Source organism: Podarcis gaigeae (genome assembly GCF_964106915.1).
Source record: "Podarcis gaigeae genome assembly, chromosome: 7".
Lineage (NCBI taxonomy): Eukaryota > Metazoa > Chordata > Lepidosauria > Squamata > Lacertidae > Podarcis > Podarcis gaigeae.
This window is the reverse complement of record NC_139683.1, coordinates 11,929,946-11,953,049: the sequence shown is the minus strand read 5'-3', so window position 1 is coordinate 11,953,049 and position 23,104 is coordinate 11,929,946. Positions and strand designations below refer to the sequence as shown.

The window sequence follows — 23,104 nt, the reverse complement described above, 5'->3', positions numbered from 1 at the left end:
TCCACAGAACAGACTCAAAACCTCACAGGGGTGTTGACTGTGGGCTTCCTTTACTCAAATATAACAATGTTTGTATATAAGGATTCTATTATTCTAAGCTTGTTTTTGAAATAGGCTACTGAAAGGGTATGGATATTGACCTGTTCAGATAGGACACCACTGGAACAGAAATCAGAAGTCAAAACAGAACTGAAAAAGAATCATGAACTAGGGCAGGGGAGATGTTGGTTTTTTGAATTCTGAATTATTTCAGCACTGGATGATCAACTCAAGGATATTATTAAAAACTAAGAATATATATATATATGCCACATTATGATCTCTTGTACCTGACATGTTTGAAGATTTGCACTGATTGCCACATTTCCAGGACTTATTTCCTACTAAATGCGACATTTGAAATTTGCTCCAAAGGTTTTGAAACAGTGCTAGTTTAAGCACATGAAAGCACTGCATCACCTTTTTCTGGAGTGGAGAGGAGATGTCTGCATAGCCTATTTCCTCAAAGCTGTGCTGCAATAGCTTTTAAAAAAAGATTTTTTAAAGATGAAACCCTCCAAGTTCACTGGTGCTTTAGGCTTTTATATCATGGGTCACGAAAGCCGTGTGAACATGTGCCAGAAAAGGCTTTTCGTGATGTCAACAAGGTCCTTTCTGAAATCAGGCCTCCTTCTATTGACAGCTCTTCTAGCTCTGTTAACATCTTCTTCTTCTTTTTTAGATAAGAGTGGCTAGAAGTGCAGTGCACGTGGGGCTGTATCACAGACTTGTCTGAAGAAAACATGATACTAGCTTTTACATTACAAACCCTGCTGGCACGCCTAGCAAAAGCCATTAAAAAGAATAGAGAAGGTGAAATGTAAACAAGTTGAGTTCAACTATAAATATGTTTTTTTTAAAAAAAGGAACAATTTTCTACTGACTCACAAAAATCAATTATCTGGATTAATATCATTGTTTGGCCTCAGTGAACAAACAGGAAATATAATTTTTTTTTACCCTGATTGTTGAGACATCCCCTCAAACTTGTTTGCAGTCTTTGTGGCTGGAGGACCCAAATCATTACCTATGGATTAAAACATTAAATAAGTTTTTTGATTTTAAATAGGATGAAGTAGCAGATATCACAAATAATGTAAAGACTTTTCAAGTAGAAGCTATAGGATCTCACCGCTACCCTTTTTTTATGCATAGTGATTTAAGGCCAGAAAAGGCATTTATAATCTAGAATATGGCCTCCTATGCAATGTTAATTTTAAGCAATTTAAGTCCGTCTGCTAGTAAGGGAAAGTATTTAAAAGAATTATACTATAATAGCATTTTTGTACAGGAAGTGCATTGTACTGTGTTTGTGCCGTTATGCATGTGTTTGTGGCCAAGGTGCTATGAAAGAAGTTAGGCAAGAGTTAAAACTTTGTGATCTGAGGCATTTTCTCTTTTGAAAAATTGTTAACACTTCAGTCCATATGCAGAACTTCCTATTTCTGTAATATATATATATTTTTAAAAAACTCACCCAACTGTTTACACCAAAATGAGAAAGGAAGCTGAAGGTAGCACTCTAATTTACTAATGTAGGGCACTAGCTATATTGCTGAGGTTTCACATTCTGATACCAAAAACACACCCTGTTTCTATGATAACTTTTAATTTTATCACCTTCTTTCAGCACAAACTGGGAATTAATTTCTCCCAGAGAGGTTGAATTTGTTGATAACAATTAATCTAGTGATGCGAATGAAGAAATGCAAATAACCTTCCTGAAAATCTGTGCAATTCAGCCCTAAGAACCCAAGTGAAGAATTTAATACGTTTAAGGCCCTATTCATACAAATGGCAATCGCTTAGAATGGAGGCACAGAGCTTGTGTGTGAACTGGTCCTCAGAGAGTTAAATTGACAGTATAAAAGGAAACCACATTCTAGGCAAAGAAAAGGGCTGGTATGATGGGTGAATGAGTTGCTGCCTGAATTGTGCCTAGATGCACTCTTGCAGCCCAAGGAAAGAACTCTTCTTTGAGACAACACTCTTCCCAGCTGAGAAATCAAAACCTTTGGCCAGAACAGCAAGCAAAGGTTGGATGGGGGCAGCCAAAATGTGATTTAGCATGTGGTTTGCTTCACAGTGAGGAGGAGCAGAAGACAACAGACCACCTTTAGTGGCCACCCAAGCAAGGAGAAAAGTCAAAAGTTCTGGAAATCTGGAGATTCAAGAGGAAGGTACAAGCCTCTCCATGGAGAGGACAAGGGTATGTTGCAAATAGTGGGGCAAGGCCCCCACTTAGAAGTAACTCTTGTTCCTTTGTCCCCACCCATCCCCTCCAGTTTAAGAAGCCTTATTTTGATTATCCTGTTCTCGTCTACCCTCTAAAGGACACAACCGGGAGTGCAGTCAACTCCAAGGCTTTTTATAGCTAGAAAGGTTCTTATTGTTCTAGATCAGGCATATGCAAACTCAGCCCTCCAGATGTTTTGGGCCTACAACTCCCATGATCCCTAGCTAGCAGGACCAGCAGTCAGGGATGATGGGAATTGTAGTCCCAAAACAACTGGAGGGCCGAGTTTGCCTATGCCTGTTCTAGATCATGGCGGTCTAACTTTTCATACCATGTGGGCCTGCAAGTGTACTTCGACACGGAACCTGTGGACTGCACACTGCCTTGTTGCTGGGGTGGGGTGGGGCAGGTAGGCCAAGATAAGCGAGGCACCAGGCTTGGGGAAGGAGGTGTGAGGTTCTGGCAGGTCCTAGAGTCCTCCTACCTCCCTTCCACAACTGGGAAAGCACTAGCTAGGCTTTGGAAAGGAGGTGAGAGGAATATAGGACCCTGTCAGAGCCCTCACACTTCCTTCTCAAAGCCTCACTTACTCGGCTCATCTGTTGCCGAGTTATGTGTTGCCCAGTTATCTCCCAAAAATTATAGTTCTGTTATAGTTTAATCAACAGTTGCCATCTCTGTTTTATCTAGAAATTTCGGAGAATGTTATAGACTGTTGCAACAACAACAACAACAACAAAACCACTTAAACGAAATCAGGATGGTTTTCTGCCACAATACATTTGTTAGTATTTAACGTGTCACAACTATCTTTGTTGTCTCAGTCTGGAGGTGACACAAGCCAGAGATGCAAGCCAAAGATTTATAGTTACAAGCAGCACATGGATGCAAACACATAAATAAATTTAGTTAATAAAGGGCAGTTAACTAAGCATAGGCCTTCCCTTTGTCATGCAACAGCTAATTAACTTTTCAAAACAAAAAACAAGTGCACAATCCACTACTGGCTATGTCAGCTAGAAAGGGAGCCCCAAAGAATAATGCATTTGTTGTTAGCTCTGCCACAGTCCTTGTTTGCATGTAACACTAAGCCAAACTGTGGCTTAGAGTGAACAAGCATGTGGACTCTCAGAGAGGAGATCACAACTGCCATGCTCTCACCAGGTGTTCTGTTACTGTGCTGAACTGAAGGATCGTCTGGGCTCATGGTTTAGCTTTCTCCAGACACTGCACAAAGCTTGTTACAGCTTATAGTTTGTCTGAGGAAAAGTACCTTTACAAAATGCTATTTTGTATGGCCAGAAACATTTCCCCCTATTCCTGAATTTCACTTGTTTACATGGACGTGACAGGGCCTGCTGAATTTTTTGACTTTCAAATTCCAAAAATCAGGGGAGCTAAAAGGATTAAATTAATGTAGTTTAGTTTTGCTTGGTAAGTCAATTGCGTGTAAAATTGCATAGAAAAACCTCCTCACTGAAGAAATTCGCAAAAATAAAGTTTCACTTCCTAAAATGACAAGTTCACTGTGACTTGTAACAACCCTGTAACAATGCTCACCCACTTACAGTTGAAGGGAATTTTGATCTATAAACTGACACACCTATTTCCCGCTTATTCAACTGTTCTTGGATTGTGTTTTTTTTTTTTTGGGGGGGGGGGGGACATAAATCAAGTCCCAAAGAAAACCGTACAAATCTCATACTTTTTTCCTAAAGGCTAGGTACAAATCAAATTGTAGACTTTTTCAGGTTAAAGCTTTTTGCCATTGCAGTCAAAATCCATCATCATATTTGAAAATATAGTTCAGAACTAAAGTCGAGGGCTTTGAAAATACACTTGTCAGGCAAACCTGATGTATAGAAATGTCACACAAGACCAGTTTGTGCATCATGGTAAACCATAGTTAATGGTTTGCCAGGAAAATGAACCCACTCTTTCTTCGCTCTTTCCCTAGCACAAGGGAAAGCAGCAACCCATGATCCTTGACATAGCATTACACCAGAACCATAACTGGCAAGCTAAAATGTAGCATTGTCTTCACTCTATAGTTTATCTGGTGCAAAATAAAGCACAATGCCAAGTTAGGGATTGTGGTTTGTTGACCCCACTAGGGGAGGAGTAAAGCATGAGCCATCTGTATGCTCACAGTAAGCCACTGACTGTGGCTTACTATGATATGCAAACAAAGCCAGTGGCAAAGTAATTTAGGCTGCAATCCTATACACACTTACCTGGGAGCAAGCACTCAATGGGACTTACTTTTGAGTAGACATGTACAGGACTGCATGATAGTAAAGGAGAATCTTAGAAAAACCTGAAATTTACTTTGCCAGGCACAGAAAAAAATTCTGCTTTAATTATTGCACTTTAGCAGTGTAAAGTACTGACTATGGAGGCTAGAATGTTTTCAGCAGAGTACAAGGCAACATGGCAGCCTAGGGACAGCAGCAGCTTTAAAATCTTATGAAGGGTGTGCTTTTTTAGTTTCAAGCAAACACCTTAAGCTCTGCATAAACTGGCTTGATTTCCCTCTTTCTGCCCCAGAGGACCTTCCTATCAATCTAAACAGAACTGTGCTAACAAATATTAGAAATAATTAACTGCCCTATTATGAATGTTCCATCAGCGGATGCCAGATGGAATTAGTTATCTTCCCTCTTACCCCCCCCTACATGCAATTCATGGTTGGTTGGTGGGTGGGTGTCTCCTGATCCACAATGGCAATTCTGTAGGGGCACTGGGGGGGGGGAGATAAGCCCCATTGAGCTACGGAGACTTGTTGAGTGGGTTCACAATAGCACAACAGTTTAGCTGAACCCAGCTCAACATGTTTGGTAACTGTGTTAACTACTTCTGCACGTTGTCACCAATAGAATTAAACAAGGTAGCTATGGGGACGCGGGTGGCGCTGTGGGTTAAACCACAGAGCCTAGGACTTGCCGATTGGAAGGTTGGTGGTTTGAATCCCCACGACGAGGTGAGCTCCCGTTGCTCAGTCCCTGCTCCTGCCAACCTAGCAGTTCGAAAGCACGCCAAAGTGCAAGTAGATAAATAGGTACCGCTCTGGCAGGAAGGTAAATGGCGTTTCCATGCACTGCTCTGGTTCACCAGAAGCGGCTTAGTCATGCTGGTCACATGACCCGGAAGCTGTACGCCGGCTCCCTCGGCCAATAAAGCGAGATGAGCGCCGCAACCCCAGAGTCGGCCACGACTGGACCTAATGGTCAGGAGTCCCTTTACCTTTTTAAGGTAGCTATGAGCTTCAGAACGACACAGGAAAAGTCACAGAAAGCTTATCAGCTGGAGAGATTCATTTATAATTAGCGGCGACTGGTTTGATTCATACCTCACACTCAGCCATGGTTTTGCACTAACCCTGTAACAACCATTTTGCCGGCCAATTGTAAATTATGTTTTCCCCCCCAATTCCAACATTCCGCTGAATCTTGGATAGCCTTCCTGAACCAAGGTTCAGTGTGATGTGTGAACTGCGCCAATGTGAGCATCTCCCTCTCAACTGAGTGTTGTCTTAAGTGTTTTAAAACTCACCCCAAGGAATTTGGCCCTTATTCTGAGGTCCATGAGGTAGTGGGCTTGGTGGGTCAGAGAGGGTTCTTTTGTGTCCAGGGGGTGGGGGAGGGGGCCTCTTCTTAGACAGAGTGGAGCTGCCACTAGTGGTTTGAGTGCTTAAAGGAAGGGTTGAAGGAGGGCCAGGCGGACCTGTAAAATCAAACAAACAGCCTTTTACCAACACACAGAAGGGTTAGCACTAGAACAACACAAAAGGAACTACCAAAAAACAAAACAAAACAAAAAAGCACCAGACCACATTAAAACAAAGGACTGAAAAGCAACAATAAGCAATTCCAAACTTTAACAACACTCTTATTACACTGGCTATGTAGGTATTTTGACTGGAACGGTACACGTACACGTACACACACACACGCACACACACACTTGGCATATCAGAGAGAAGGCACCCTAAAGGAATTGCAGTTTAATATTTAGTCACAGCAGACAATGCTTAAATTACTTAATTATTATCTATTTTAAAATAAATCTATTATTATCTATTTTAAATTATTATCTACAATAATAAGGAAGATAAGGAGGAAAAGAACAGATGTGGATTGGAAGTTACTTTCTTAACTGTTTCTTAAAAGTTAAGGAAGCACATGAGCACTGCTGGATACTTGGTGCTTTAAGAAAAGAGGTTTATAATAGCCTTCAAAGTATTATTGTCCATTTATGAAAGAAAATGATAAACCTTCCGTTTGAGCCCTGAAAACATTTCAAAAAAGTAAAATCCCAGTTAACCACAAAAGTTTTACAACAAGTGTTTGATATTGAATAACATACCTTTACCAGCATTTCTAGGAGGGAGTGGAGGGGCATCTACTCCTGTCGGAGAAGTTGCAGAGTCTATGCTTGCGGAGACAAAAATCTGATTGGGGAAGGCTCCATAGGAGAGTCGCTGTTTGTCCCTTGGCGTGCTAAGACCAGGGAGAGCCATTTTGTCTTGGGGAGAAGTACTGGAGGAGTGACAAAAGCTCTGGGGTCTTGGGGAACGCTCCTTCTTTATCGGACTAGGCTGTGGGAAAATTTAATAGACTCATTATAATTGTGCACCATCCAGTTGTTTGTTTTTTTAAAGGGTAATGCTGATGAAAGAGAAAGAACTATTACACAAACATATATCTGTGCGTCTCAGACTTTGCAATCCCTCTGACCAGTAGGCAGCACTATACAATTTGGCTTCAGTTGACTCTTACCTAGCAGACAACCCAAAATCAATCTCCAGCTTCACTAATATACGGACTGCCATGTTTCTCTTTACTTCGGGCTTTCTGTCTAACCAGGAAACTGTCTTTCGCTTAAGGCCTGAGACAGATGTGGGTAACAGTAGGCCTTTATGTTTTCAAAAATGGTGATCTGTTCAAAAAGAAAAAAGAAGAAAGGGGGATCTGCCACTGCTTCTTTATCCCAGAATATTAGGTGTAACCTGATACCTTCGGCACCTAGCAGAGATTAATTCAATCAGTTCCCAATCTCAATTAGGTGACTAAATGCAGACCTCATGGTCACAACATTCAGCCTTATTTTGTTCTTTTTATACTTCTGGGTACCCACTCACTCATCTTCCATCTCCTGCTTTTTGTAATATCCAACCTGACGAAGAATTCTGGCGTGCCAGAAAGCCTGCTCATTATTTTATGTAATTTTGGTTGCTCCCTAATGTGAATTTTGGGGTTTTTCATAAGGACCAATATGGTTCCCTCTTTGTTTGTCTGTTTTAGAAATATATGAATACAGCAGTACCTCGGGTTACAGACTCCGCTAACCTGGAAGTAGTACCTTGGGTTAAGAATTTTACCTCAGAATGAGAACAGAAATCACGTACCAGTGGCAGCGGGAGGCCCCATTAGCTAAAGTGGTACCTCAGGTTAAAAACGGTTTCAGGTTAAGAACGGACCTCCGGAACTAATTAAGTTTGTAACCAGAGGTACCACTGTACTGTTAACATACATGCAAAAAGTTGCCAAGAAAGAAATTGAAAAAGGTTCATGCAACCCAACGATATACAGTGGCACCGGGTTAAGTACTTAATTTGTTCCGGAGGTCCGTTCTTAAGCTGAAACTGTTCTTAACCTGAAGCACCACTTTAGCTAATGGGGCCTCCTGCTGCTGCTGTGCCGCCGGAGCACGATTTCTGTTCTCAACCTGAAGCAAAGTTCTTAACCCGAGGTACTATTTCTGGATTAGCGGAGTCTGTAACCTGAAGCGTATGTAACCTGAAGCGTATGCAACCTGAGGTACCACGGTATAAATTGATCTCCTGTGTACTTAAGAACGACAGCGTTAAATGTACACAAACAGCTTTGGAGTATACTTTCCATTATGTGAGCAAACCTGCTCCCAACAGCAGAAAAGAAATTCTCTAAAACCACTTGGCGAAACAAGTTGTAGCATAATGTTCAAACTTGGACAAAATATAGCTCTGTTTATTAACTATGCAGTTCTGTTTGTTTGTACATAGATTTGCAACATATATAATGGAGCATGAACATTTTTTAAAAGATGAGAAAGAGCTTTTGGTGGAGGAATTTGTCAGAGATGCAGCTAATGAGATATAGCGCTTAACGTCCATAGGAAAATGTGTATTTTGAACCCTATGAGGGAGATGCTGTTTCTACTCCAAATTGTGTACCACTACTGCAGGTTTAAAATTGTAGGTTTAGATCCTCAAGAGGAGAGGGAGCAATTGGAAGGAGAAAATTTACAAGGAGGGTAAGCACTCCCCCCCTCCCACTTCTCTGCTCTGAGGGTTGGATCCAATGTTTGTTCATTCCATTATTTCAAAAAAGAAATAAAAGGGGGAAAGTGTACAGCAGGATTCTATTATGTATGTCTGCACATTGTGTGGCTTGCTTCTAAGTCCCAGTAACTTGTCGACAGTTTTAGTTAAATAGTTATTCTGTATTTGAGAACAAATTTTATACGATTCGTTGAATGCTGGGCACATGTTTTAGTCCCTTCCAGTCCTTAGATCTCTGATATCTTCAATATGTCTATAGACCTCTCAAGTGCTTGAGAATTTCCCCATTTTGTGTTAGTCATTTATTCTATATTTTATGATTTTGTGATGGTTTAATGATTTTATTGTACGCTGTCTTGATATTTTTCTTAATCAGATGGTGGTATATAAATGTTCTTATAAATGAATTAAACAGAGTGGCTGGGGAAACCCAGTCAGATGGGCAGGGTGTGTCTGAAACCTTCCATAAGCTTCTTTATGGCCAAACTAGCACCTGACATTGTGTGACGTCAGGTTGTTCAACTTTGAACCTGCAGCTTGCAAAGGAAGACTCAGGAATAGCCTTAGAATGCACTCTCAATTCTTCCTTGACAATATGATGTCATGCAATGGAAGAGGTGAGCATAGTTTGGGCCACACCATGCTATAGGTCAAATAGAGAAGCCTGGAGGCTGGAGGTTCCCCACCACTGTTTTACAAATTACTGAAAATATCTATTTGTGAGATTAAGATCAGTTACTAATCCATAGACTACATAACACTGGTTTAATGCAGTTATAGCTACTCTTTTCTAACGTGTTGATCATTCTCCACAGCTCCTGGATAAGCTTAGCATTCCTTCAGCAACCTTTTTGGACTCAAACTCGGCTTCTAAACTTCCTCCTTCTGCACTCCTCCATGCAGCACGAACCATCTATTCCCAGACAAGCACATTAAGACTCTCACACAACTGCCTACGTGCAGTCTACTTATATATGTAAAGAACAATTGATTAGAACAGTGATTCAATATTAATGAAAGTAGAAGAGGAACAAGTAGAACTCCTCTTAACAACAATATACAGAGAGAAATTATTAGATCAAAGCAACAGCTCTTACTGAGCTTCAGACTTCAGAGACCAGGGTGGAATGATGGGTGCACTAAGAGTGCAGTCACCCCCAAAATTCAATGTGTAATAATTTGATCCAAGACTATTCCTTACCTTGTCATCCAAGTCATCATCGCTTTCATCCATTTCTTCCTGCCGAAGATTCCACTCATACTCTACGTGTACATGTGGATTTAGCTTCCCTGCTTTGGCCTGAGAAAGCTGAAAAGACATGCATTTTGGAAATGTTAATCTTACCTCTTTAAAGAAAGACTAATTTTGTCCTTTCCAGGGGCAATTTTACCATGGCTTGACTTATACAAGCTCTAGACTATCAACAGCAAGCAGAAAACCCTAAATTCTTGTTTTCAGAGTCTGCTTTAAAAAATAAAAGACCCAGAACCCTGTGATTTGGACTAGGCCTACAGGCTAGTCACCCTTCTGTGAGTGGAGTTGGTCTGGGAGGCCAGCAGAGGCTGCCACTCACAAAAGGGAGACAAGGAGGTAACTTTTGTTGACACCCCCATTTCCTCCCATGCTGTACAGAGATTTCTCCAACTAGTGAAAACCACCCTGCTCTCCCATGAGCAGAACTTCACTAATAGGATCTATGGAACCATTCTACTGAACGATTAGAAGAATTCTCAGACCCTTTCCCCTCTCATTTCCATTTGTGTAACATAGCATTCCCCCCAGCCCCTTACCAAGTCTTCACACTGGATAGATTTCAATCTCTTTGCTGTGTCCAGAGCAGTCTCTCCAGTTTGGTTTACTAGAAAATGGAAATATGATATTAAATAGTCAAACAGTGCTGCAAAAAATATAATAAATCCAGGACTCTATATTTTAAAAATAGAATATGAAAACCAAGCTATTGATATGCACAAGAATGATCTTGGAAACAGCACAACCCACTGAACAATGGGAACAATTCAAGCTTATGAAATTACCACAGTTCAGAACTAAGGAATTCAGTTTTAGCTACATTGTTGTACAGAATGAAAGGGGGTTTATTGCTTTTCTTCTTGAAGCAATGTTGATGTGCAGTAGTTAGCAGCTGAGAGCTAGGTACTAGAAGCAAAAGAATGATATGGGGATCCTGGAGTGATCTATTCTTGCTGGATCCTGGAAATGCTCTTTATTTTGGGAGTACTACAATGACACCCCAACTATTACTTCTCAATTGTAAAGCTGTATAGTTATGAATCTTCAGAGAGTCCAAAGGCTCAGAAGGAACATTTTAAAAAATGGAAGCTGACATTGTAAATGTTACTCTGAATTTTCACTATCTGTGAAAGCAGGAGCAAAGCAGTATCTCATTTTAACAAGTTAACATCAAAGGCAATATAACTGAGTCAAATGATCAAAGGTGCATTTGAAATATGAGAAAAATGCAAATCAGGAACCACCAAGGGATTTGCACCAAGGGCTTTTTTTTTAATTACTTGAGAAATATTTTTTTTTTAATTACTTCAAGTCTGTGTCTAAGTTAAACAATTTCCTTGGTCAGCTACACTTTTTCTTGGGTAGTGAACTATTCACACCCCCGTTTAAAGATTTTATCCTTTAAAACATTTCTGTATGGAATATTGAAAATATTCTGAAGTTACAGACTTGCTCACCTATATCTATAGTTGGCTTCCCCTTCAAAAGCAATTTCAAACATTCAGGCTTATTATACATACTGCAGTAGTGCAGAACCGTATTCCCCAATGCTGTCTGTTTATCCAGGTTTCCACTAAAAAGCAAAGGGAAAAAACAACATTAGTGGTTTATAACAAATAATTCATATTGTGTTTGTTGTGTGCTATGCATGCAAGTGCACACACATGAATGTATATTATTCTATATTGACAATAGCATTTAACAAGGGGGGGGGGAAATAGTGATAGATTTTCGGATCCTTTCAGTACTTGGAGTACCCTTTGGGGGTACTCAAAGGTACTCCAATATTGAAGTACTTCAATAATAGAAGCCGTCCTATTCCCCCATCTCATCTGTAATATATATCTAGCATGCAAGTTTTCTATAATGTGAAATATTATGATAAGCAATCTTTTTGCCCCCACACCCTGCCCCAAATTTGACAGACGGGTGTATTGCTATTCCCCTCCACAAATACAAAAACAAAAACAACTTGTGCCAGCTGCTAGAAAAAGATTAAGCTAAACCTTGTGGTGGCAGGATAAGCAGTCAAGGTTGCTCATTCAATGGTACCTTGGTTGTTGAACTTAATCCATTCCAAGAGTCCGTTCGACTCCCGGAACCATTCGAAAAACAAGTCACAGCTTCCGATTGGCTGCAGGAGCTTCCTGCACTCAATCAGAAGCTGCGTCAGCCGCTTCGGACATTCAGCTTCCAAAGAACGTTTGAAAACCTGAACACTTACTTCCGGGTTTTCTGTGTTCGGGAGCCAAAATGTACGCATACCAAGATATACAAGAACCAAGGTATGACTGTATTCAGAAATTGTTACAAGAGCAGGAAGGTGGAGAGAGCCCAAAAGAGAGAGTGAGAGGTGGTGACGAGTGCATGTGGCAGAATGTGTGATGCATGATGGAGCAAAAGAAAATAAATTCCAACTTTACATCGATACATTCTGAACTGGTGGTGAACAGTTCCGTTTTGGAGCTGTGCTAGATAGCTCCATTAAAATATCAAATAGGGGGTCTAATTTAAAATACTGGCAACATTCATTTCATCCTCCCTCTCCCTCTCTCACATACACAAGCCCAACAAAAAACCACAAATACATGGAGTGCGACTGCAGCACAAGGAAAGTGGGCTGGGCTGGTCCTTTCCATGCTATTTTCCCACCAGAACCCTCCAAAATGCTGGCATTTCTGTTGATTGAAAATAGCTTCGGGGGGCAGCTTGGGGTGTTTTATGGCAGGGAAACAATGTTGGGAAGATGGGCCCCTGTATGGCTGCTTTTTGGAAAAAGAAGAAAAAGCGAGTTGCCCATTTTAAGCGTAGTTAACCCTTGGTTTGATAGCTGCACAACTTTTCTTAACTGGAGTATCAGGCGTAATTGGATTTTCAAAGTCGGGTGGAAATTGATGTTTATGTTTGCAGCTAAGAGGCAAGTAGGTGGCCTTTACCAGTTTTGTACCAGGAAGTCAACCAGGTGGAGTGAGGTCTGGTCAGCAGTCCGGACTGCTAAATGAAGGGCTGTTTCACCCGGCTCCTATGGATAGGGAAAAAAATGGTTGCATGATTCAAGATTCTCAGGTTCATTCCAACTGGGTAATAATGTTATGACACAAATTACTTCTCCCAGCCAGAACACATTAAAGCCATTCACAGAATTACTACATCATAAGTGGAAAAGGTACAATGAGCTACTAATCTCATGTGTGCACAAGAATTTGTTAAAATTTAATGTAAATTTTCCTCTGGACAAAATAATACACAGTATAACAGAAACATGTGCCAAGGTGAGTTGCATAGCTGATACTTATCAGCTATTGTTCTGCTGCATGTTATCTATTTACAGTGGTACCTTGGTTTATAACCGAAATCCGTTCCGGAGGTCCGTTTGTAAACCAAAACAGGTTGCAACCCAAGGCGCGCTTTCGCCAATGGGGCTTCCAAAATAAATTTGTTCGTAATCCCCCCAAAAATGGGTTGTGATCCAAAAAAAAGGTTGCAAACCAGGACACGCACTTCCGGGTTTGACGTGTTTGTAATCCAAAATGTATGCAAACAAAGACGTATGCAAACCAAGGTACCACTGGATAGTGTTGTGTGTTGTTATAATGCTCATACCTTTCATATTTCGACTAGTATCTTACCTGTCCAGTCTCTAGCAGTGGCTCCATTAGTTCGACCCCTTCTGCATAGACTTGGAGAAGTGCAAGTAGATCCCTGGATTTAACAGCCTCAAGTAGTTTATTCAGTTTAGCTGCTGCAGATGCACAAGCCTTTCTGGAGAACTTATGATCCACATACTTAGCAGTAATAAATTCTTTACGTGCAGTCCTGAAAATGGGGGAAGATATCACTAGAGGTCCCATAGGAATTAGCAGAATGTTTTAAAAAAAACAACAATGAAATGTAATTTTGTATTTAAGGCCACAAATTCAATTTAAAGCATTTAAAAAGGTATTCCTTATCTGAACAATTTAACAGTAACTTGTTCACCTATTATTCTCTAAAGAGAGTATGCTTTTACAAAAAAGCCCTCTAAATCAAAAATTGCCCCCCCCCCGCACCAAATCCTATGTATTATAAATGTCCAATTCCAGTTTGATCTAGAAATACTAACCAAAGCATATTAACTAAAAGTATTTTTTGTGTAAGCAGGCTATGTGTTAAATTTCTGAGATAACTAGCTTATATTTTTTAAGCGTATTTTCAAACCCTCAAAACTATGAAGAACATCTTAAGACGATTGCATGGAGCGTCCTAGGCAATATTTCCTAAATTGAGGCAAATGTGACTGGTCCACAGGTACTCCCAAATCCATGTAACATTCCTCTTTCAAGATCAGATTATAGCAGGTAAGCATATGTAATTGTCCAAACGCCAAACAGAAAGTGATAGCTTGAAACTGCAGGAAGGGATGAGCAAAAAGATGAAAGAGGGAAGTAATACTAAAGAATGAAAGAGAGCATGGAATCATTAAGGGCAGAAGAGGATCAGAACTGGTTAAGTGAGTGACTGGAGAATAGGAGGTAGCCACACAATGGCACTCTTTTTTAAAAAAATCCAATTAGATGGGCCTGAAGTGGTGCTGTAGGCAGAAATGCAGCTCAGGAAGTAAACAAAAAGTGACGTAATTCGCTGCATTTTGTCATCATAAGACATCCTTCAGAAAGTGTGTATTATGATATTTTTACCAGCAGGCTAATGTCACACTTGTAAATCTTGCATGAAAGTTTGAGCTTTTCTTTTATTTTCACAAATCTCTAAAAATAATCAAACAACAAGAAGACTAGCTGTGCAACAATTTTTCCCCAGAACCACTGGGTTGGGAACATGAACAAAACTTTAGAAGTTCACTGCAATTTGTTGAGAAAAATGCATTAAACTATTAAGAGATAGAACTAGATCAGGCATAGGCAAACTCGGCCCTCCAAATGTTTTGAGACTACAATTCCCATCATCCCTGACCACTGGTCCTGTTAGCGAGGGATGATGGGAATTGTAGTCCCAAAAAAACATTTGGAGGGCTGAGTTTGCCTTTGCCTGAACTAGGCGCACAAAAGGACAATAAAAGCATTAGCTTAAAGCATCTAAGAGCAAATTCAATCATTTGTTTGCAAACTTGCAATGTCTCAATTGGTAGCAATAAGGTCTGTCAGCCGTGTGAAATCTGCACCTCTATCAGCAAGCTCAGAATCAAAAAAGGTCTTTTATTTTCAGTGTGCATGCAGAAATGGGACAAAATTTTATTGTGGGAAAAGTAATCTCTGCCCTGGCTCTGAACTTTTTTTTTTGTTCACTATAATTACTGTGGTCCAAGCAAGGCCAGGTACAAGAGGAAATCCACAGGTTTCCCCCACCAATTCTTTCACATTACAACTGGTGCTTTTCTTTCATGTTACCATTGGTATTTATTACAATACTTAATCTTGTCTTTCCAAATTAAAAATGCCTTATGAAAGTATGAACACCAAACACATGTTGCTTCTGCTTATTATGTCTTTTTTTAAAAAAAAATGAAGCAACATGAATATCAGCTGGGGGGGGAGTCAATTTTGTGAAAAACGCCATCTGAAAAGTTGCTCAACATTTGCTGCTTGTTAAGAAAATTAATATATCGGCTTTGCTTTATCAGAGTCTCGCTAGGTCCATGAAACAAGATGTATATTAATTTTGTCCGCATACAATACTTTCCCCCATGACTTACATATCACTTGATGGAGTAGGTTTTGGAGAAGGACTTGGTAAATTCCCCTCCATAATTTCATTAAAACTATTGTTTCCAATGTTCTTGGCCAGCTGTGGAAGATACAGAACAAGAGTATTCATCTAAAGACTTTTAAGGTGTAGCATTTGAAGTATACTGCGTTTTCAAAGACACAGCCAGATAACCCCTCCCCGCAGAAGAGCATAGGCCTTCTGAGAAACCTTCCCCTTGGAAATGGCAGTCTGCCATTACCATTTTGCACTCAAGCAAATACAGTGGACGCTCGGGTTGCAAACGTGCGACCTGCACATCTACGCACGTGTGGGCTGCGATTCAGCACTCCTGCGCATGCACAAAACATGATTTAGTGCTTTTGCGCATGTGCCAAAACCCGGAAGTAACCCGTTCCAGTACTTCTGGGTTCGGCGTGGTGCACAACCCGAAGTGTCTGTAACCTGAGGTATGACTGTAGTACAAAAATCAGATACCCACCAGAACTGAGAACCCTGAAAGAAAAATAACATAGTAGTACTATCAGGGTCTAGATATTTCTCAATGCTGTTCTGAGCAGGCACAGATCTCTTGCGTGTGACAGAATTAAGAGATTCTGCCTGGAGGGTAGTTGTGAAATACATTCATTCAAACAGTCTATATGAATAGAATAGTCAAAGACATACAGTGGTGCCTCGCAAGACGAAATTAATTCATTCCGCAAGTTTTTTCTTCTTGCGAGTTTTTCGTCTTGCGAAGCACGGTTTCCCATAGGAATGCATTGAAAATCAATTAATGCGTTCCTATGGAGACCGCTTGCCAGGCTGGCGGTGTGGAGAAGGGCTTTTCTCCCCACCGCAAGCCTTCAGGACAGGTACGGGAACAGAGGGGAAGGCGCTCAGCGCTTCTCCTCTGTTCCCGGGGCTTGCGGTGGGAGGAGGGTTTTTCCTCCCCACGCCAACATTCAGAACAGCATTCTGAATGTTGGCGGTGGGAAGGAAAACCCTCCTCCCACCGCAAGTCTTCAGGACAGCCATCCGAAGGCTGGTGCGGGGAGGTCTCTCCGCCCCACCGCCAGCCTTCGGAGCAGCCTTCCGAAGGCTGGCGGCGGGAGGAGGTCTCTCCACCCCACCGTCAGCCTTCGGAGCAGCCATCCGAAGGCTGGCGGCAGGAGGGGGTCTCTCCGCCCCACCGCCAGCCTTCGGAGGAGGTCCGAGGACAGTGGGGAAGACGCGCTGCGCTTCCCCGCTGTCCCGGAGATTTCCCTATGGGCTTTCATCTTGCGAAGGAAGCCCATAGGGAAATTCGTTTTGCGAAGCGCCTCCAAAACGGAAAACCCTTTCGTCTAGCGGGTTTTCCGTCTTGCGAGGCGTTCGTCTGGCGGGGCACCACTGTATCCAAAGTCCCCTTCCCTCCCTGTCCTTTTCCCCTTACCATATTTTCCGCTCTGTAAGACGCACTTTTCCCCTCCTAAAAAGTAAGGGGAAATGTGTGTGTGTGTTATGGAGCGAATGCAGGTTGTGCAGCTTTCCCTGAAGCCAGGAGAGCAAGACGGATCGGTGCGCACCGATCCCTCTTGCTCTCCTGGCTTCAAGAATAGCCGCCCGAAGCCTCCTGAGCGCAGTGGGAGCGCTCCCGCTGTGCTCCAAAGGCTTCGTGTTGCTTTCGCTGAAGCCAGGAGAGCAAGAGTGAGAGCTGTGCAGCGCCCCTTCAGCGAAGCGGGAGGAGAAATGGAAGGGGCTCTGTTTCTCCTGCCGCTTAGCTGAAGGGGTGCTGCGCAGAGAGGGAGAGCTGGGCAGTGCTGAAGAGGCACAGCGCAGAGAGGGAAAACTGTGTAGCACTTTGCTGATATGCCATGTTGTTTTAGGCCAGGCATAGGCAAACTTGGCCCTCCAGATGTTTTGGGACTACAATTCTCATCATCCCTGACGACTGGTCCTGTTAGCTAGGTATCATGGGAGTTGTAGTCCCAAAACATCTGGAGCGCTGAGTTGGCCTATGCCTGTTTTAGGCTGTAAACCTGTAGGTGGGAACTGTCTTGACTTGACTGTATATAAGCCCGTCTGGGAGCCCTTTTTTTGGCCGAAAAGTGGGGTACAAATGCTCTAAATAAATAAATATTGATAAACATATCAAGCAAGGCCTGGTCCATCTAGTTTCAGATAGAAGTCTTTCCCAGTCCTGCCTGGAAGAAGAAGAAGAAGAAGAGTTTGGATTTGATATCCCGCCTTTCACTCCCTTTAAGGAGTCTCAAAGCGGCTAACGTTCTCCTTTCCCTTCCTCCCCCACAACAAACACTCTGTGAGGTGAGTGGGGCTGAGAGACTTCAGAGAAGTGTGACTAGCCCAAGGTCACCCAGCAGCTGCATGTGGAGGAGCGGAGACGCGAACCCGGTTCACCAGATTATGAGTCTACCGCTCTTAACCACTACACCACACTGACTATCTCTGGAGATGCCAGGGATTAATCCAGGGACCTTCTGTATGCAAAACATGCACGCTGCCATTTCCACGGCTTTGTAACTGCCCAGATATATTAATGCTAAGCCTGGTGAATTTTATGTTACTTACCAAGAGTTCAGATGTTCCTAATTTGTCTAGCTCTATAGATTGGATTCGAGAAATATGAACACCCATTTCTCTGTGTATTCCGGAGCACTCTATACAGGTTAAAATACCCAGGTTCGTTGAAAGCCATGTTGGATCTGAACGGGAAAAAAAAGAAGAAAAAACAAACATCATTTAAAAAAGTGTTTTTCTTCTTATAACAGCAGGATAGCTATTGATATTTTATACATCTGTGTGACGAATAAATCCCTAGAAATAAAACATTTGGGCAGACAGTTTCCACATTAGGAAAAATATATTTAATGCACGTAAAAAATACCTGGTGATCCACAATCACAGCAGACATCATTTCCAGGAAATCTCTGTATATCATCAATAATGGCTTTTGTAAGATCTTCTAAACTATTTTCCCCTGCACTTTGTTCTCCACGGAATGCCATATTTAAAGCTTCTTCTTTGCTGTTGGTCAAAACTGATATCCATCTAATTTAAAATACAAAGAGGTTGTTTTTTACCCATGTAAAAATCTATAAAAGACAACTGTATGAAGGCAGAAAAGAGTAGAAAGGTTACAGCACATGCCAATGGTAAACAGTAATCTGAACAGCAGAAAAAGACAACACAATAAATGGAACAGGTTAGAAATAAAACATGTAGGAAAAGTAGTAAAAAATGTGGGGAATATATATTAATAGAACTAAATAAAAAGTCTGACAACATTGTGCAACAGAATATTAACCACTAAAGTACTGCAGTTATGGAATATGTTAAAAACTCAGATCTTCCGGTTGCTAAGCATATGGTGTGTCAGGAGACGCAGTCTTGAAGTAGCAGGAATGCTTGTAACTAAGATTTTATGATCCAAATAACAGTCATTGAGAATAAACCAGTTCATTAACTTGTTGAGGTTAAAGAGATAGTTAACTTTAATGTTAATTAAACTGTGCCAGCTCCGAGGCTGGTGCAGCAGGGAAGCTCAGATCAGGCCCATTACCATGTTATTGGCAGAAGGGCTGGATCAGGATCCAGTAGATCCTTTGCCAACTCATGGCCCTTTTGGGGGGTTCTTCTGGCTATCACCAGAAGCTTTTGTCTGCCCACCTGTGCATGTGCGCTAAGGTGCCCAATCAAGCACAGTGGATCAGAGTTTGGATTGCATGGTAAACAACCATACTTAATGGTGTTATATTTTAATTACTATGAATAAATATATTTACTTACCGTATTTTTCCCTCTATAACATGCAGATTTTTTCTCCTAAAAAGTAAGGGGAAATGTCTGTGCATGTTATAGAGCGAATGTGTGGTCCCTGGAGCCGTTTGTCCCAAGTGCATGGCAAAAATCAGGCAAAACTCATATTGCGCCATCACGGAGGAGAGGAGGCTGCTGCTTTCCAGCATTCTGCCTCAGGGTCTTACTGCCCACCCTGTTCTGTTTCAGTTGCTGTTTGCTCAGACAGAACAAAGAGCAGTGAAATCCCCTCCCCTCCAGGCAACCCCTCCCCTCCAGGCAAGTAGAGAGGAAAGCAGAGCGTCCCTGCTCTGGTGCTGCTGCTGCTGCTGCTGCGTCTGGGGACTCGGCAGGCAGCGGAAAACATGCAGATGAGAGAGAGAGAGAGAGAGAGAGAGAGAGAGCGAGAGAGAGAGAGGGCTGGCTTGAGTGGGTGGGTGGACTTTTGCCTTCCTTTCCCCCCCTTTAAACCCCTCTCCTGCATTCTTATGTATAACTTGCTGCTAAAATGGAATACACAAGATGAAATGGTTAAATCGGCTATGATAAAGTGGGCACAGGATATTGGGCATAATATCATGTTTGAGGACTGGGAAAGGTTGTGAACCAATGGGCTGAACTTCACTGCATGTAATGCTTTGAAGGAAAATGTAATGAAAATGATATATAGATGGTACATGACCCCAGTTAAACTTGCCAAAATATACCATTTGTCTGACAACAAATGTTGGAAATGTAAAGAAAATGATGGAACATTCTTTCACCTCTGGTGGACCTGCCCTAGAGTGAAGGCCTTCTGGGAAATGATATATAATGAGTTGAAAAAGGTATTTAAGTATACCTTTACTAAGAAACCAGAGGCCTTCCTTTTGGGTATTGTCGGCCAGAAGGTGTTAAAGAAGGACCGAACATTTTTTATGTATGCAACAACGGCAGCAAGGAAACTCATCGCTAAGCACTGGAAAACTCAAGATCTACCCACACTGGAAGAGTGGCAGATGCAACTGATAGACTATATGGAATTAGCTGAGATGACCGGCAGAATCCGAGACCTGGGAGAAGAGAAGGTTGAAGAAGATTGGAAGAAATTTAAGATTTATTTAAAAAAGTATTGTTAAGATGGAGGCTAGATCATAAATAATTGACCACCACCAAATTAGATGCAATTAGGATGCTAAGTGAGATTGAGGAAAAATCATAAACCTTTGGGAGAAATATTAGATTATATTTTAAATGAATGGGACATAAGTATGTAAACAAGATGGTAAATTGCGGGCAAGAACTGACAACGATGCAAGTGGGAGCGGGAGACGTGAGAAAGTCAAAAGAAGTGAAGAAAGTATGTTATGATATATGTTATATTGTTCATTATATTTGCATTTATGTTTAAAAAACTTAATAAAAATATTTTTTTAAAAAATAAACCCCTCTCCTGCATTCTTAGCCAGCTGCTTCTCCGCACACCCCTCTCGTGCTCCTTGTCCCTTCTATATTTTTCCTTCCCTCCCCACTTAAAACGTGGTTACAAAGCACGGATCCACATGGATCCTCAGGATCTTTGCATTCGGTCACCCCAAATTCACCATCAGATCACATAGCAATGATCTGATGCAAAAACAGAGCTGCAATGGTGCAAAAACGTGGTTACAAAGCATGGATCCACATGGATCCTCAGGATCTTTGCACTGGGTCAGCCCAAATTCACCATCAGAGCACATAGCATGTCCATGGCTACAGCCTGCCCCCCCAAAATCACGCACCCACTGTTGCCTGGGGCTGCAATGGTGCAAAAACGTGGTTACAAAGCATGGATCCACATGGATCCTCAGGATCTTTGCATTGGGTCAGCCCAAATTCACCATCAGAGCACATAGCATGTCCATGGCTACAGCCTGCCCCCCAAAAATCACACACCCACTGTTGCCTGGGGCTGCAATGGTGCAAAATCGTGGTTACAAAGCATGGATCCACAGGGATTCTCAGGATTTTTGCATTGGGTCACCCCAAATTCACCATCAGATAACATGTCTGTGGCCACAGCATGAAGCACAAAAATGATACATCCACTGTTTCATTCAGAATGTTTTTTCCCTTGTTTTCCTCCTCTAAAAACGATGTGCGTGTTATGGTCAGGTGCGTATTATAGAGCGAAAAATACGGTATATAGGTGGGATCTGCTAGCTTAATAGAAAAGTACATTTGCCAGAGACATCTGGGCTTGGGCCAGGCTAGGACTGCCAGAAAGAACTGTTGAAATGGGAAAGAATAGGAAACAGAAATAACTAATGTACTGGGATACATGAAAAGGAGTAGTAAACAAAAGTGTACAAAACTCGAAACATACCTAAGAAGAGCAAGCAAGAATAAGTGGACACCGACCTTAGCAAAGTCTGCTAAAACAGACTTGCCACATTTCTCCAACTGAGTAACCCATGGGTAAGCAAACTAAGGCCTGGGGGCCGGATCCAGCCCAATTGCCTTCTAAATCCGGCCCGGGAATCAGTGTGTTTTTAAATGAATATAATGTGTCCTTTTATTTAAAATGCATCTCTGGGTTATTTGTGGGGCTTGCCTGGTATTTTTACATGAGTAGAATGTGTGTTTTTATTTAAAATGCATCTCTGTGTTATTTGTGGGGCATAGGAATCCGTTCTTTTTTTTTTTTCTTTCCAAAATATAGTCCAGCCCTCCACAAGGTTTGAGGGACAGTGGACCGGCCCCCTGCTGAAAAAGTTTGCTGACCCCTGGTCAATAACCAGTCCATCCCCAAATTTAAAATCTAACCTCATTTTAATAGGCACATTTTAGCTGCTATATTACTTTATGAGGTATATCATGAAATGTTTAAAAAACTGAACTCATTTCCAAATAATAATCAAGCATATTGCAAACCAGATAAACAAAATCTCACAAAAGGTACATGATGCCATTTTGTTTCATTTATAAGTAATTGCCTCGAACAAAATTGAGCTGAACAAACAGCACTGCAATTCTCTGTAATGTGTTAAATTTCTGAGGCAGAAACGTGTTATTAGTTTTCATTCATTTATTGCTGTTAAATTCACCATGCACCTTAATTTTATTTGGCAAGTCTAAAACAGCCAATGTAGCATCGAAAGTGTTAAACACTGTTCTGAGCAGCAAACATCCACAGCAGCTGCAGTCAAATGGCCATTATTTTGTTCTGTTGGATCGTGTTATAGCTAATGTGAAATTATACTAGCTTGAGTTTTCATGATGAACTGAACAATCTTTTTCTGCTTCTTCCTTGATGGGAATTCTAACTAGCCCCATACCTCCTCCCTGTAGTGCCCCCCCTTGCACATTAGTCTAGAAGTATGGAAAGAGGAAGTGTAGCCCGAACTTCCTGTTTCAGAGGGAGCACAGAACACAAAAAGCTGTTTCCATGCAAAACTATATATGGGCAAAGGGTAGGCCGGCTCAGGCAAGCACAAGCTATGTCATTTTCTCTCTGTATGACTAGAAGAAAGCTGTTTCAGGCCCAGGCTGTCTGCTGCAGCAACCCAAAATGACAGATGGCAGAGAATAGGAACCACATAGTGGATTTACACCTTATGAAGTCCCATTTACTAGTCCCAGCCTCGGGAAAAAGAAGGTAACAGGAAAGGCAAAACGTTAAACTCAAAACTGCTCCTGTAAGTACCTGCTTTGGAAGGTTCTACTGCCCATGATACAAGAAAGGAAAGCAGGGATAAAAATGGACAGATTCTCCTCCCAGAAGTGAACTGCCAATGAATCAAATAATGTCTGCAGGCCA

The 23,104-nt window shown here is 41.6% G+C and overlaps 1 protein-coding gene across 5 annotated transcripts in view; it reads right to left on the bottom strand.

Moving 5' to 3' along the window:
• The window catches only part of ASAP1 (ArfGAP with SH3 domain, ankyrin repeat and PH domain 1), a 136,581-nt gene that overhangs the window by 9,198 nt on the left and 104,279 nt on the right, over positions 1-23,104 (bottom strand). For 4 of the 5 annotated variants that reach the window (XM_083749060.1, XM_083749061.1, XM_083749062.1 and 1 more), the window contains 11 exons: positions 18,416-18,579; positions 18,100-18,233; positions 15,539-15,630; positions 13,479-13,665; positions 12,786-12,871; positions 11,307-11,422; positions 10,389-10,456; positions 9,799-9,906; positions 6,641-6,872; positions 5,828-5,998; positions 1,000-1,066 (listed from right to left, as the gene is read on the bottom strand). In XM_083749060.1, the coding sequence (XP_083605186.1) occupies positions 1,000-1,066; positions 5,828-5,998; positions 6,641-6,872; positions 9,799-9,906; positions 10,389-10,456; positions 11,307-11,422; positions 12,786-12,871; positions 13,479-13,665; positions 15,539-15,630; positions 18,100-18,233; positions 18,416-18,579 (1,425 nt within the window). The remainder of the gene's footprint in view (positions 1-999; positions 1,067-5,827; positions 5,999-6,640; positions 6,873-9,798; positions 9,907-10,388; positions 10,457-11,306; positions 11,423-12,785; positions 12,872-13,478; positions 13,666-15,538; positions 15,631-18,099; positions 18,234-18,415; positions 18,580-23,104) is intronic. The other variant, XM_083749064.1, reaches the window with a different exon arrangement.